Source organism: Aspergillus flavus, chromosome 2, assembly GCF_009017415.1.
Source record: "Aspergillus flavus chromosome 2, complete sequence".
NCBI lineage: Eukaryota > Fungi > Ascomycota > Eurotiomycetes > Eurotiales > Aspergillaceae > Aspergillus > Aspergillus flavus.
The window spans coordinates 5,115,253-5,131,242 of NC_092409.1; the positions used below are offsets into that span (position 1 = coordinate 5,115,253).

Genomic DNA, 15,990 nt, shown 5'->3' on the forward strand with positions numbered 1-15,990 from the left:
GAAGACGGTGCTTATCTAATCACCTGTCTATCCCCAGAATATTGTATGGGGTATGAAAGATTGGCTGCTGAGTAGATGCCATAAAATGCTTTTGTAGTGAATGTCGCTGTGCACTGTGGTATATGTGCATGTGCCTTCAATTCAAGAATACCACCCAAAACTTCCACATCAAACAACAACTCAAGAAGAATTATCCCTCCACCAAATCCAACATTATTCATACCGAATGCTCTAGTAGTTACCGATTCTCATACTGCCACATACCGAACGACCAAGCTTGCTGCAAGTGGTGTATATCTTTTGGATGAGCCATGGATACATGCCCATGCCGTTCCTTTCTAATCTAAGCGAAGTAACTCTTCCAAAGCACACCAGAGAGGTCTTCGAGCTGATCTGGAGTGAATGCCTAGACACAATGTTAGCTTATAAAAGATCATTTTCTTTCGACGATGAATATCTACCAACCTTCGCATCAATATGCCAAGTATCTTGTCTTGTCTTTTTGAACTCGCTAATAATAGACTTCACACTCGAGCCCACAACGCCTGGGTCGTTTGCAGCCCGAACGCTCAATGTAGCCAGGGCTTCAGGCATCCACGTGGGCGGCGGGCTATTGTACGGGAATGCTTGGATGAGTGCACCGAGACCTAAAACTGCACCGTGTCTCGTGATTATGAGTCGAGCATGCTCGGGTGTTGGGGTTCCAGCCCCAGATGAAACAGGGGTTGACAAGCCAGACCGAAGGATTTTGGGGCGTTTTGGAAGAGGGTTGTCGATCAGGATTTTCGAAAATCGCTGCCTGAACCGGCTAACCATCTCTTCGCGCAGGAACACGGGTGAGCAACGGATCATGCCAGACAAGGTGGCTGATGCTCCAGCCCTCACTTCGTGCTGAGGGTCTTCTAGCATGTTCGCCACGCACTCAAAAAGCTTGTCTCTATCAGCGACAGAAAGCAGGAATAGACGGCGGAAGTAAATGATCTGAATGTTGATCATAACTCGTAGACGCTGATGCCATGAAGGTGACGTCTGTCCGATGTGAATGAGGGACTGGATGAACCCAGAGTTCTGCTCAGCGGGGTATGGGATATTGGGTAAATGTCGGAAGACATGATAGGCCAATGATTGGAGCTCTGGATCTTCCTTTACGTCCATCATGTGTAGCAGTTGTCCCGTGAACACGTCTGGGAAGAAGGGAACCAACTGCGTGCACTCATACGACGAAAGAGTGGAGTCCAGCCACAGAAGCACTGTTTTGCACCCTGAAGTATAAGATGATGGCGTCTGCTGACCTGGGATCCTCTCATGCCGCCACTTCTCAATGTCACCGAAGATATCATGTATCATCTTGGTGAATTCTTCGGTAGGCTGATATGGATATGTACCCACCGATGACGCTGCTTCCTGCGCTGCAAGGAGAGTCTTAACATCGGCGTATGATTCATGATATCGTGTGCGATAGATCGTCGCAATTGTTTGGCCCATCGCCTCGCGGACGCCCTTGTATGGATGATCAAGGTGTGACAGGAAGTCTTGAACGATAGGCTTTTCGAGTTGGAAATGCCACCCTGCATCTATGATAGTTTGATGGAGCAGATTGATCTTGGAGCTTTCCTTGAAAGCAGCGTTCGTCGACATATCTAGTCGGAAGCTTGCAAGCCAATCAACCAAGGGCCACGCTCTTCGTGGGTCACGACATTGAAGGATCATATGAAGGAAAGTCGTCCAGTAGCCAGAGTTTTCCGGAGTGAGTCCATCAGTAAAGATCTTACGCACAATCGGGAAGGCGTATTCCCACACCAATGTCCGTTTCTCCACACTTGTATCGGCAACAGAACTTATAAGAGCACCCAGGATCTCCGCAGTAGCTCTGTGTTGGTGCTTATCACTACCGTCTTCGAAAACAGCCTCGATTTCTTCTTGGATGTCCTTGAATGTCGCAGCGGTCAGCCCATCCCGGAGCATTAACTCGAAGGCATACAGAAGCATCATTGCGCAGGGCATGCGGAACTTGTCAGCAGTAGGGTCCCGTGGCTCTTGTTTCAAGTACATGAAAAACTTGTTGAACCATGCTCGATCAAACAATTTTCCCATGTGAGTCCGCACTTTCCACTCGGTTTCGTCATACTCGATGTCGCGCTCAACGTTTGACTTGTACGCAGGCATGCTCTCGGCCCACACAAGCCATCCAGGGAAGTCATGATCAACATAGTACTCAGCCTCTGGTTTGGCAAAGCTCGATAGATACTCCTCCGTCCAACCCTTGTTGTGTCGCTTGGTAGCCACATTAATCTTAGAAGGGAAGTGTTGATGGCCCAGGATGTAATTCTTGTAGTCATGGTTGCAAATAGCCCTAACATCAACCATGGTGAATAAGGCGATGAGAGCTTGGGAATACATGCCACGCAATCCCGGATGGTCATCGATAGACCCTTGGGTTACAAGGTCTATTAGATTCTCACTTGCAACGTAATCAAATCTAAGACCCATGGTGATTACGATGGTGGCTGCTCGGCTGGCGACTTTCCAATGCGATACTCTGGCCAGATTTACCAGTTCTTCAGCCAGGTCAGCTTTCTTCTTTTCAATGATGGCTCGCTTGCTGTTGATATTCTTGCGCTTATGCTGGATCTCGTCCTGAACATCCTTCTTCGGAGCGATCGCCTCAACGATGTTCCGGTCAAGAATGGCCATCCTTTCCATAGCGCGGCCATAGTCCATGATCTGATAAACCACGCCCGAGCAGATCTTTTGTACGGAAGGTTTGTCGACTGCACTTGCGTCGATGAAAGTTCTTACCAAGGTGGGGGCATACTTCCAATGGCGGCCTACGGTCTTCGCGACGCTGCTCAGAAGTAAAGAAAACAATGCACCTTTGATTCGGGCGTGGTCGTTTTCTTTGATGCCTTTCTGCAGAGCCTGAATTAGAGGCGGGATAACAAGAAGGCGAGCCCCCCACACAGCTTTGAGAGCAGACTCCCCTGCACTTTGAGCATTGCGCCGAGTCTCAGTGTAGAGGGAGACGCAAGATTCTGCGATATCCAGGAGCAGGATCTCGTCTAGCTGAGACCGCCGTCGAGGTGCTGCATTGTGCCTCAGGCGCTGTAAGTGGTAGACATTGGCTCTGCGAACCAATAACGGACGAGGGTAGTCTTTGCGGATGCCACTCATTTTGTAGGGATGAATGTCTGCAGCGAGGAGACGCGTTACCCTGTCAAGGACATGAGCAGACCTTTCAATGCCGACGTCCACAAACCATGACCGATAAGCTGAGTACAGAGCGCTGAAGCAAGGCACATCATCCTCTTGCTTGTCCGACAAAAACCTATGCACTTCATGAAGAACCCAGCCTGCTCTCTCCCGTATGTCATGGATGGTAGTGTACATCGCATCGGTTTCTTTTAGTGGATAGCCGGTAGGGTACGAAAATGATTCTCTAACTGTGGCTTCATCCGAACTGTCAAGTAATGAATCAGGGTCTTCCGCCTGGGAGCTGCTATCTTCACCATCTACCATATCAATATCGGTTGATGATTTGGATGATCCATTTACTCCATTCGTTTTCGTCTGCGACGCGGCCTTTGGATCAAATAGCACAGAAATACCAGAAATGATAAGTCGTAGTAGAACCAAGTTCCTAGAAACCTCATCCGACCACGCTTTACCACTCCCATCTCTTTTGACACTGGATGTCTCATGGGTGAGATCGGTCAGTTGCTTGAGGGCAGACTCAGCCTGGCTCTTGAATAACTCGACGGCAAACTCGAGTTCTTCACGTTTTGGCACATGCCATTTTACGGTCAAATTATTGGGATCTGGCTGATAGCTCCAAAGCTCAGGTTGTACACCCCGAGCAGCGACGTCGGGCTCATACAAGGAGTAGTCCGCAGTGTAAGTGCCCGTGAGGTTTAAGAGCAGGTGATGCACAAAGTTTGAGATATGAACAGTCGGTATGCCCCTACATTTCTGTTGCATATACAACGCAATGTCGAAGAGCTCTTTCCTGTGTGCTAGCACAGCATCGCCGACATGAACAACGCACATGCTCAGCATACTGACATTCCAAACCAAACCGCGGTCTCGGGGAAGGACATCCGTTCCAGTGGTCCTGGTTGAGCCTGCACCATTGTCGTCGATCTCGGTACGGATAGCCTGGATCAGCACCGGAATAAACCGCTTCAAAGCTTTTTCTGGGTTGACCTTGCAAACCGAGTTACAGATAAAGGCCATCGCATCACGCGCTTGATGAATAACGTGATTGGACACGAAGTCTACAACCTTTGACAAGGCAATATCGTAATACTCTGGGGAAAGGGACGACAGAAGCGGCATGAATGTGGCAGGCAGCGTATTCACAATGTTCTCTTCGGGAGAGCCATTGCGTACCCTGCTCACGTCTGGTAGATTCTCCAGTAGAGTGAAGACTCGCCCGAGAAACGATATGATGAAGTCACCAAAGCCGCAGGTTGAAGAACGGAGTATCATTTCTTCGGTTTCGTCATCCAGATCCCGATCATAGTTGAGTTGCACCTCAACGCCCTCTGTCTCCATACGCTCCATTTCACCCGAGATCCATTGCATCGCCAGCATGTTACAGTTTACGTCCTCCCTCCCTTGCGTTAGGTCGGCCAAGGGTATGTTATAGCAAGCAGATTGGATGAATGACAAAGCATGCAGAGATTTCTCAAGGTCATTGGCATCGACACCGGGCAGCGCAAGTCCCAATAGAGTTGTCATGTGGCAACGATAGCCCTTCGTCCTCGAAATGATTCGTGAAAGAACTTGAAGGGCGCGGAGCGATGACGTTGTGCGGTGAACTTCTACTAAGCCTTGCAGGGATGGATATATACGCTGCAAAGCACCGGGAAGGATGAGATGTGGCTCCAGGAAGGCCAAACTTTGTAGCGTAGACAATGAGAAGCTCATTGCCGTACCACTTTTAGCATAGATACCCATGAATATGACATCACGGAGACAGAGTACAAAGCGACGCTTCAGAGGTTCCGTCAATCTTCGCTCCGCCGGGACTTCCATCTCGCCGCTTTGCTCTCGATTCCATCGCATGATGAAAAAGTCGGCGAGGTAGTAGACGAGCTGTGACAACGTTTTTGTCCAACTGCCAGAGTTAGATGGATGGAAGAAAGTTTCCACTGCCTGTATAAGGCCCTCTAGTTGTGTCAGAATAGATTCTTCGGCGTCGAGGCATGCGGGAGAGAGCGACATCACGACCCAGCGAGCAATGTGATGCGCCACTGGATGCTTCCTGGTATCTCGGTCAAGCATGATGCCTAGTCCAGACGAGATATCCACCAGCGCACTGTAAGGAGAAGTGGATTGTCCTACGGGAATCTCCAATAATCTTAGGATAGCCGTGAAGATGAGGGACGACTGTTCCTTCGTGAAAAGACCAAACTCGGAGAACGGTATATGCTGAGCAGGCAATGAATCACGAGCCAGCCTCGAAAGGTAGTCAAGGAAGGTGGTATCAAATGTTTTTGACCGATTGACTAATGCCCAGAGATGGAAGTAGGTTGGTAAGTAATGATGTGGCAGTAGGTCTTCCCTGGTCTCGGGCGGAGGTGACGTCGGGAGTAGTAAGTTTATCAACCCAACTACGACAAACGCACCCTCCGAAAAGGACGTGGTATAATGAGGTAGAAACTCTTCCAGCATCGCTGGCAGCTCACACGGGTCAATGTACAGCTGGACGAACGCACAGAGCTTCGTCAGGGTCTTTACATTCCTCTTTAGATTCGTAGAATGCACCAATCCCGACTCTGTAGGTAACACAAAAGCTTTTAGCTCCCTGTAAAGAGGTTTCCAATCCAGAATCAGGTCTTTGACGGGCCTCAAATAATGCTTGCGTCTGTGTCGATGTCAGTACCATGATAAAGAATAGTAGTCATGGCAAGTCTAGCTTACTTGGTAAGGAGCATAAACATGCTAGCAAATCGCTCCGAAACATTGGGATCGATCCCCGGTGCGAGAGAAAGCTCATAATAGAGCCTCACGAGGTTTATGCGGTCCGTACGGGACGGATCAAACTTGAGCGACAACCATCCTCTAAGCTCCCGAGTCCAGTGCACGGCACCGGGACTGAAATCACCCGCCTCCACAGCAACATAGAGCTGAGTGAGGATCTCCCGTAAGCTCTGTTCCCTCTCGGGTTCATCTTCGAGCGAATATGGTAGATATTTGAAATAAGGATAGGTGCGAGGACGGACTCGTGCCTTGGGCTCGCCATTCCCGTTCATCCCTGTAGGCCCACCACCCGGTGAGGTGGCTCGTGATGCTTCGTGCGCATTATGGAAATTTTCTGATGTTAAAATGGCCTTCCCGGCTGCTTGATCCATCGCCATACAATAGGATCGATGATCACTGCGGTGCAGGTGTTGGGAATGAAGGAGGTTCGGAAGAGCTCTGGAAAGACAATAAGTGTTAACTACTTTCGTTCAATAACATTGGAATAATGACAGCGCGTAGATGGGCGTTTAGCGGTATGAACTTACATCGGACATGAAGATTGTAGCCCAATGTCCGGCTGTGAAGATCGATGACAAAGAGTGACTTACTGCCAATTATGTCTGCATGGGTAACAGGAAAGGTCTTGGCTAGTAGGACGACCGGGTACAGCAATAGAAGCTTTGGAACGTCCAAAAGTTAGAACGAATGATGGGGAAAGCCCTCCGATGAAGATAAATTTTGTAGACGGGGCCGTAAGGAGGAGTATGTGCTGTCCGTGTCGTTAAAAGATACAGCTCTGGCAGTTTGGGGAATCATCCAGATTTAAGCTCAAGTGTAGCAGTTGAAAGAAGGTAGAAAGAGGTATTATCGCTTCAGTGAGTTAAGTTTCTGATGACATAATTCCACGTAACTGCACCGCAGCCTAACTCTCGACACTAAGCTCCTTCCGTCCGCCTACCCAAAATGGGAAGTCTTCCATGAGAACAACTTTATATAGGATTCTTTCACTCTATTATATTGCGTTCGTATATAGGCAATAGCGATAAGACTAAATATTAGATATTAAGCTCTTATTATTGATTCATCCTTCAGAGACAGGACCTTTGCAGTATCGGTAGATCCTAAGCTGGCGGCAGAAAGGATCCAAAAAGAACCGCCTGAACAATGGCATAGATCACCATGCCTTGTATAGCAATCGAGAAAGTTTGGCTGCGCTTGACCACGCTACTAGAGTCCGCAACATGGCTGGAAAGCTGACATATGATGTACCAATACCAGAGAGGATACCCAGAAGATATCCGATTGATGATCTGAACGTGATAGCTAGTAAAAGCCATCACGGCAAGCAGACCATTGGGTGCCGCAAGCCGTGTTAGTACTGCGGTTGCTGTATCTGATGGCCATGCCGTATTTAATGCCCAGATAGAGGAGCGGCACATCAAGAACAACATGGGGAAAGCCAGGATAAAAAGAGGCAGATTGGAAAGTGTCCAGTATCGTAGGAACCCTACATTCCTGCAAAGAGTGTCAGTGATTGATTACTCCTAGATCATGACGTGTTGGCCACTGACCAATAATGAACCTGAACCCAGCCATAGATACTAGGTATGAGCTGTTCACACCACGGTCGCAAAGGCTCGTCAGACATGCAAAATGTCGTGTACGCAATCCACTGTGGCACAATGAGCCCCAAAGCTATTACACAACCACCAACCACAATGACACCGAGGCGAAGCAAAATATCCCCCGATATACCTTGGGTAAAAATCTTGCGCAACTGTAGCAGCGCGTCAAATGCGAACAGGGCTCCGCTAAGGATCCCATTGCTGCGGACGGCTGTAGCTATTGAAAATAATGCAGCCGCAAGCAACAGTTTCGCATCACTGGACGCCCGCTTACCAGCGTTGGCATCAAGTAGGGAAGACGAATATAAAAAATACCCAGTAATGTTGAGAAAGGAGAATAGGGATTCTCCGTAGGGTGCAGAGAGAAATGCCCCTGCAGGGCAGATAATGTGTAAGGTAGCAGAAAGGAAACTAATTAACGCCCCTGAGGTGTTGTCATGACCAAAAATGTTGATGGAGAGTCTGTATAGAGCCAATACCGAAAAGTAATGGGCAATATGAGAGAGGGCAACTGCAATCAGTGCGACTCTGGCAACACCGTCCAGGCCACTGAATTGAGGGAGAACTTTGCCTACTATTAGCAACCGTTTGCCTCAAGACATGAAGAGATGTATATACCAGATGTTAGAAAGGAGAGGATTCTAGTGTACCCGTAGCCAAATGCCCATTCTTGTTCAAAGACATAGTCATCGCGCACAATATGCACAAAGTATATTGAATCCCACCTGACAAGCTTCAAAGGAAATGAGAAGGGTGCATGCCTAATGGCTTCCAACTTGGCACCAGAAGCAGCGGATTCCTGGTAAGGTAGCAGCCCTGTGGAAGTATCATAACCGGGCCCCGGGCAACCAATGATAATCAGAAAGACAAAAGCCTTCCATAACCAGAAAGCTAGTGATAGACTCCTAATGGGATTGTTGGGATTCAAGAGGTTTGGGCGGGCTAAGGCCAGCCCGGCAGCCATATCTTACAAGATCCCTCGGGGACTTGAGGTTGAGATAGTCTAGTATTAGCTTAGACCCGTTTCTTCGACCTCATGCCATGTATAGATAGATAATCTATGAGGGGTTTTTCGGACACCAAAACTAAGGGTCCACCGGCGCAAAACCCGTTAAAAAAAAAGAAATTAATAATGATAGGGATCACTATCGCCGGCCGAGGTACACTTGCTGAACTGGTCCCAGTCACGTAGACTTAACTGAAGATTGTTGAAGTCGAACGGCAAGTGGGGATTCGGGTTTTTCGGCAGAGAAGCATAACTTAGCGATGCCTTATTCAGCATTCTGATGCATAACTTGGAACCCGACTTACGGAGTAACGTAACCAAATTTACGAAACTAATTAAACTAGTAGCTGAAATCCTTGCAGTCGCCACAATGACGGATCATGCTTAAATCTGATGGGCTGAAAAGCTAGAGGGTCAGTATGTAATTGAAACGGATGTGTCGATGTCATCTTTCTTTTGAACTCATGATTGAGTTGGATGAATGGCCACTTGTCACTTCCTTACCCATGGCATATACTAGGCTACAAGATTATGTATGTCATAAACATCCGAGGTGTAACTTTTACCCACCAAAAGAATTCTGGAAAGCGGATTAACATGTCACCAACCCTACCTTGGGATCGATTCAGCCCTACGAAAAGCCCAGCCCACTGACGGATCCGGAATGTATTTCAGTACCTCCCTCCAACACCACAATTAGCAGTCATACATCTTTTACGAAAAAAATAAGACACAATAAAATAAAATAGCTTCAAGGCAGACGCAAAGGAACCATGCTGTACTGATGGTAATAGATTTATTCTGGACAAATCCTTGGTTTGCCAACAAGTAGCACTCTATTTTAAGTTGCATCATAGCTCTTGGAGATCATCTCTGGGCGATATCACCATATTCCTCCGGCTTGATTACGACTCCGAGTCCGAGGACGACGGGTCCGATTCCGAGGATGGATCGATTAGAGATTTTCTTTTAGCGGGATGGAGTCGTGAACACGCAAATCTAATCTAGTCCCATAGACTAGAGAATGAAATTTAATTTCCCTGAATCTAGAGGCTACGTTGCAGGCCCCGTTTTGGGTCACGCGCTCGAAATGTGGCACTCCACAATGACTACACAGTAGCAGAATGGATGTATTGTACAGACTACAGTAAACCTATAGAGATGTCTGCTTGTCTGATGTCGCTGTCGAGTCTTGGTCTTTCCAATAAAAACCTCTCGAAGGGCCTAGGGGATTTCTTGTCGGTGGCGATAGCACCTTATGATGATCACTATATGATCGTATGCATAGAATCCCTACCGCTCTGTGGAGTATCGTCTGCACCTTCACCGTAGGGCTGTCACATGAGATTAGATAATTTATGCTTATGATGACCGTTCTGATTATTCTTCTGCTGAAATAATCATCTTAAGGAAAGAAGAGACAGAAAAATGGGCGCACCACCCACTGGTGGGGTGGTGTTTCCATCCAGATAACTATGGGCCCTCTTTTTCCCTGGCTACTACTACTACTGTACAATGTACCGTAATAATGCCAAGGCCAAAAGTACCTCAGGTTACTTTGGCCAAGAGGAACCCGCGTTTTGAAAGTGGCTTTTGACTCTAAGTATAGAATCATGAGCTACGGAAGGAAGAAGGTTCCAGAGTATTATCAATCTTGTACAGGGGCAGGGTTATTATCATTTGTTGGGGATCAGAGACGGTGCAGCTACTGATGGGAGGGAAGATATTCCGTACCTCAACCAGTAAATGGAGCTCTAAAGAATTACTAGTCTGACTGGGGGAGTGGATGCACTGGATGGCTCGGTATGAGTTGCCTTGCCCGGGCCAAGACTTTTATCCATGGACAGACACATTGACCGGCAAGTCGGAGACTCGGACCTCCGCTTGCACTGTATGTATGAGGTTTGTTCTTTCGTGTTCGGTGTACGGAGTGAGTACTAGTAGTACTGGTGTATTGTGTAGTAGTAGGTGGAGGGTTAGTAAGCGGTAGTATAAGTGATGACTGATGTCCGAGAAAGAGAGTGAGTGTTGTGAGACAAATGGTATATGGAGGCATACTAGTACAAGTACTAGTTGAAAAGTTTCTTTGAGGGCTGAGTTGTCCTCGTGCCTTATAGGGTAACGTTTCTTTCCCAGATTGAACCTGGAACGACGGAAATGGTTTCTAAATGAAAAGAGAAACACACAAAACTAGAAAGCATAATTGGATGGTCGATGACGGAGGTGGGAAGAACCGAAAGTTACGGATACCCGGTACCACGGCGGTCCCGGAAGTTGATAAATCAATACTAGCGGTACTGGAGCCTCGGGCGTTGTTTAGTCCCGAAGATCGCCGTCTAGACTGGTTTGAGGCATGACTGCGAATTGCAGTGCCATAGACAAACATCCATGGATCGCCCCCTCAAAGGTAAGTTCCGCTAGGAGTGGGGACTCGTTTTTCATGCAAATCCAGCATTTGTCGGGTTTTAGTAAATATTAGTCCTTACGGCACATACGTATCTGCAAAGAACGACAGCTCTGCGGAGCTTCCATGGAACTGTCGCCGAGGTCTGAATACCTTATGTGGTGATGATGATTATATTATTACTATTTCTGATTCTTGAGGAAGTGGATCACTGACTCTGATTTAATCTTTTTCTTTTTCTTTTCATTTTTTTTTTTGTCCTGCCTCCATAATCCCTTTTCAGTTCATTTTTCGATTTGATTGATCGTATTACAGTACTTGACCGCTATATTGACCCCATCCATCTGACATGCAACCCGATCTTGAATTTTTTTCCCTTCATTTTAGCTGCATCCACTCTTTTTTTTCTTCTTTCTTTCTTTTTTTGTTACATACACTCCACATACCTGAATATTAAGGCTTCGGTCACCCGCATTGTTGTTCCCAGTACAATAGTTCATACAATTTAAACGTTCTGCCCCTACTTACACGTCCCTCCCTTGCATAATTTCCCCCCGTTCCGACAGTTGCGTTGCACATTACGATACCTAACCTTTACATTGTACAACAATACAAGTTGTGCCCCATCTGACTGCATCTTCTACTCCTTCCTCATCTTCAGCCTCGCCTCGTCTCTTAACAAATTCTCCAGAACAATTGCTGTGCAGGTCACACCTGAAATTCTCACTCATCCTCTCCTTACAACCCGCTTTTTCTTTATTTACTGACTCCATCACCTTTGCGCGTCATATCCCACTCCGTATATAGCTTGAGAACAAGTGATCAGCGTGAAGCGTCGTGATCTACGGGTGATATAACTGGGTTTCGGTCCGCCGTTGTTTGTCGATCTATCAATACTCGTCTTGATGGACGGTCAGAGAGGGTTTCGCATCTCATGAAATAATAATGCTGTTTAATTTGGGCCTGACAGCACATGCAGCAGCGGCCCACGAGAACGACGCTGGCCTTCAACCTGAGTCGCAACCTTCGGGAAATTTAAATCGTCATTCCTCCCCGCCGACGGTTTCATTTGCGACATTACCGACAATGGGCTTGGGGAGTTTTTATGGCCGGTATAAGGGCTCAGAGACAGAGCGACCCCAGAAGGGACCGCCGCGAGCAATGACTGCGAGCCCGGTGGCGTCGGTGATTTCGAGCGATGGGGAGTACTCGACAGCAGGCACAGTGCTCAGTCAATCTCGGAACGCCCGGCCGCAGACATTTAGGAAACAATCGTCGCGGCCTAAAACAATCTACCAATTAGCTCACCCCGCGTCCCATGCACGTCATAAGCGACTGAGGCTCCGTCCCAAGCTTCTTCTGCAGCTACAGCGAGTATCACAAACCCCACGCCCCTTGCCTGTCCTGGATGTATTACCGTCGACCGTATTTTTACCTAGATTGTCGCGCAAGTTCCCCACGATTTTTCGAGGCAAGAAGGGATTAGGCCCAAATGATTTGATTATCGTGACCAGCGATCTCTATGAACGGTCGGGTGGGGACATTGCCGACAAGTATCTCAGCTCGGACGAGGAACACGGCGAACATCGTGAAGTCGTCGCAACAATTTGCCAACTTCTCAAGGAGGATGCGTTGTCGAAAGGGAAGGCGGAAATTTGTCTCAATTACGGCCCGGTATGGGAAGCGACACCCCTTCCCAATGGATCCTACGAGTTCGTGGCCAACACCGAAAATGGTATTCAGATCCTGCGATGGGTGCTTCGCGGAGCACGGAATCGCCGCGTCTCTGCCCCCCCAGGGACTACGCCTCAGGCGGACACAAAACGATTTACTTTCAGCGTCATCAACCCTAACACCCGTCGTCACCCGGTCATCGCGACTATGGCTCGTAATCACCTGGAAATCTTTGATGAGTACGCGATGCCCACGGCATCCGGACTGCCTCTATCGCCAACGTCTACGATGTCTGTGATCAGCGATGATTCAGAAATGGACGCCTCTTTGGACAAGAAGGTCATTGAGACGGACGATAATCTGCGGACGTTGATCATCATCACCAGTATTTGGGTGGCATTCAGAGAAGGCTGGTCGCATAATTTCACTTATGACGATTCAGCCGTGACTTTTAACGCGGCGCTCTCCCCGTCTCGACAGCCATCTCCATCTGCAGCCAGAGCCGAGAATGAACCGATACCCGCTGGACGGGATAATCGTTCGGAACGGCTGGTATCGAATGGCTCGAAGAACCGTGCATCGGTGCCAAATGGCTCATCCTCCCAACCAAATGCACCCTCAGACCGGTCCATAGCATATGGTAGTCTGACTAAGCGCTCGAATTCAACCGGCGCAGCTTTTATGGAGCGAACCAACCGGCGTGCTTCTGGAATCACTGGCCGACCCAAAAGACATAGTTTGCGTTCCAGTCCTCGCGAATTGGACCAGAATGGAAACAGCCCAGTGGAACAAAGTATTAGAAGTCCCACAAGGCAGTCTGCATCCCCAGATCCGCCACTGGATAGCTCGCGAGGTAACGATGGTTATCAACTACACCAGCTTGAACCGTCCGATCTAAAGGCTAAACAGCTGAGTCGAAGCAGCTCCACAAGGAGATGCCGACGCCGGCTGAGCAGTATTTTTGACTTCCTGACCCGAAAGCACCACTAATGAAGCCCGGTGTTTCTACGCTGGCTGGTGGACCAGGTTTCATACGGTTACATGACACTTAATTCGATTCTACGCTCCCTCTAGTAGAGGTGAGGAGGAGCCCCCTTATGGGCTCATTTTTGAACATACTTTCTTTCCCGGTGGCCAGGTGCTATGAAGGGATTTTAGGGAAAAGCTCAAAACAATTTGCTCACGGTCTCCGTGGTTTCTGTCTTTACACAATACTCTCACCTCTTCGCAGCGCTGTGATCTTTGACGATCAAGAGCGACTGTGCCCTTCATTTTCGACCAAATCAGCATTTGTATATAGAAAGATCAACAACCAGTGGTAAATACACTCGAGATATAGGGCCTTTTACTAAAACATCCTTTTGTCTCCGAATTGCATGTACCTAAGAGTATCGGATACCCACGGATTTAAGGCACGCACTGATGTAGCTGGGTTTATCATTGACTTAGATACATTCTGATAATGAATTATGAACACATATACCCTGCATATGTTGTCTTTTGTTTCCTAATTTACCGTTCCAGAGCAGACAAAGCCTTAGGAATATACGGTTCCTCCAGATACTTGATCTCCTCGTCGGTCAACTTGACCTTGATACTAGCAACAGCTTCATCAATGCGCTCCTTGCTGTTCAAACCCAGGATGGGATTTTCATTAGTGTGACTCAAGGACCAAGCAATGGACACCTGCGCCATGCTGACACCCTTCTTCTTGGCAAGCTCCTCCACTCGGTCGACGATCGCCTTGTCGGCCTCGGACTCTCGGCTCCGGACAAGGAGTTTGAGCGCCGCATCGGTGGACTCACGGGTTGTCGAACGAGAATTCCACGGCCGTGCCAGCACACCACGCGCCATAGGAGACCAAGGGATCAGACCCACCCCGGAGTCAACACAGTAAGGGATCATCTCGCGCTCCTCCTCCCGAGCCAAGAGGTTATGATAGTTCTGCATAGAGATAAACTTGTGCCATCCGTTCCGTTCCGCGATATTTTGGAGCGTTTGGAACTCCCACGCGGCCATCTGATGCAGTTAGCATAGCGTAATAGAAAACCCAATGAGTCAAAAGAAACAATACCAAAAAAAAAAAAAAAAAAAAAAAAAAAAAAAAAAAAAAGAAAAAAAAGAAACAAAACACATACAGTACTAGCCCCAATGTATCTGACCTTCCCGCTCTCGATCACATCGTTGAGCGCCCTCATGATCTCCTCACGGGGCGTGTCCCGATCCAGACGGTGGATCTGCAATACGTCGATGTAAGTGCCCAGTCTGCTCACGCTGGCGTCCACCGCATCGAAAATGTGCTTCCGGGACAGGCCAACCCGATTGACCCAGTCGCCGTCGTTCCGGCCTGCGGCGGAGATAGGAGGTTGCTTGCCTCCGTCGTCGACTCCAAAATAGCACTTGGTCAGGATGACTACACGGTTGCGCGGGATGTTGTACTTTGTCAGGGCCTTTCCGATGATTTCCTCGGAGCGACCGTGGGAGTAGACGTCGGCCTATTTTTCATTCGAGGGGGTTTACGGGTTAGTGTGATGCTTATGCTTTGCTTGTTTTGGTCGTGCAGAATGCGTTCCGTGATCCGGGGGTGGAAAGTTACGCACTGTGTCCCAGGTGTTGATTCCACGCTTGTATGCGTGCTCGATCAAGGGAAGGGCCTCGTCCTCGTTTAGCACCCAATCCTGCCATTCCTTGGTGCCGTAGGACATGGCACCGAGGATGACCTTGGAGATCTTGAGGCCGGAGGTTCCGAGCCTGGTGACTCAAATTGTCTGTTAATGTGTATTCTTGTCTAGATGCTGTGGACGTACCGGGTGTATTCCATTTCGTTGGCCATGAGTATTGTCTGTGATGGTCAGTAGTCAGTCACAACCAGCTTTTTATGTCTACTACTCCGTATGTCAAACAAAGAGGGCGGGAGGACATCGCGTCACTGTCGTCACTGTGGGTCACTCTCATTCAAGGGGTGTTTTTACACACCTCTCAGTAATGTGCAGAAACGCAGAAGAAAAGATACTAGTTAGAAAAACAGACGAAGCTATCGCGATAAAAATGACTTCAGGATAAGGGGGGGAGGGGTAGAATGGCTCTCCGCCTCGATTTCTCAGCATGGTGCTTCGCAAGCTCCACTTCTGTCCATCTGCCGAATGTATGAAGCGATAGACGGCAAAGCCGACGGATAACCGATTCCACCTGCCACCCCCCAGTGGTAACGTTCGGTCTTTGCCTGGGTGACTTCCGTGAGTCGGGGTGTGTTGTCGGCATCGTTGTTACTGCTTTCCTCGCCATGAGAGGCATGTTGATCTTGGTGGTTGTGTTGC

The 15,990-nt window shown here is 48.4% G+C and overlaps 5 protein-coding genes across 5 annotated transcripts; 2 read left to right on the top strand and 3 right to left on the bottom strand.

Annotated features, from left to right (window-relative positions):
- Window positions 1-343: 343 nt before the first annotated feature.
- Window positions 344-6,359, bottom strand: F9C07_2104 (putative proteasome activator subunit 4; the record flags this gene model as incomplete). Its single annotated transcript, XM_041290233.1, has 3 exons — window positions 344-406; window positions 466-5,866; window positions 5,923-6,359. The coding sequence occupies 3 exons, from the start codon at window positions 6,357-6,359 to the stop codon at window positions 344-346; spliced, it is 5,901 nt and encodes a 1,966-aa protein (XP_041143465.1).
- A 407-nt stretch (window positions 6,360-6,766) lies between these two features.
- F9C07_1327983 (GPI mannosyltransferase 2) lies at window positions 6,767-8,634 on the bottom strand. The gene is made up of 3 exons (XM_041290234.2): window positions 8,208-8,634; window positions 7,536-8,154; window positions 6,767-7,479 (listed from the first exon to the last, which is right to left on the bottom strand). Exons 1-3 carry the CDS (start codon window positions 8,551-8,553, stop codon window positions 7,086-7,088), a joined length of 1,359 nt encoding a protein of 452 aa, XP_041143466.1. The 5' UTR covers window positions 8,554-8,634; the 3' UTR covers window positions 6,767-7,085.
- Window positions 8,635-9,745: 1,111 nt separating this feature from the next.
- On the top strand, window positions 9,746-10,341 carry F9C07_2102 (uncharacterized protein; the record flags this gene model as incomplete). The annotated part of the gene is made up of 2 exons (XM_071508935.1): window positions 9,746-9,873; window positions 10,258-10,341. Exons 1-2 carry the CDS (start codon window positions 9,757-9,759, stop codon window positions 10,339-10,341), a joined length of 201 nt encoding a protein of 66 aa, XP_071364011.1. The 5' UTR covers window positions 9,746-9,756.
- Window positions 10,342-11,944: 1,603 nt separating this feature from the next.
- F9C07_2056108 (uncharacterized protein) lies at window positions 11,945-13,571 on the top strand (the record flags this gene model as incomplete). Its single annotated transcript, XM_071508586.1, has 2 exons — window positions 11,945-13,466; window positions 13,519-13,571. The coding sequence occupies 2 exons, from the start codon at window positions 11,945-11,947 to the stop codon at window positions 13,569-13,571; spliced, it is 1,575 nt and encodes a 524-aa protein (XP_071364012.1).
- A 614-nt stretch (window positions 13,572-14,185) lies between these two features.
- Window positions 14,186-15,506, bottom strand: F9C07_2100 (voltage-gated shaker-like K+ channel, subunit; the record flags this gene model as incomplete). The annotated part of the gene is made up of 4 exons (XM_041290235.2): window positions 14,186-14,692; window positions 14,812-15,168; window positions 15,274-15,424; window positions 15,481-15,506. The coding sequence occupies 4 exons, from the start codon at window positions 15,504-15,506 to the stop codon at window positions 14,186-14,188; spliced, it is 1,041 nt and encodes a 346-aa protein (XP_041143468.2).
- Window positions 15,507-15,990: the final 484 nt, after the last annotated feature.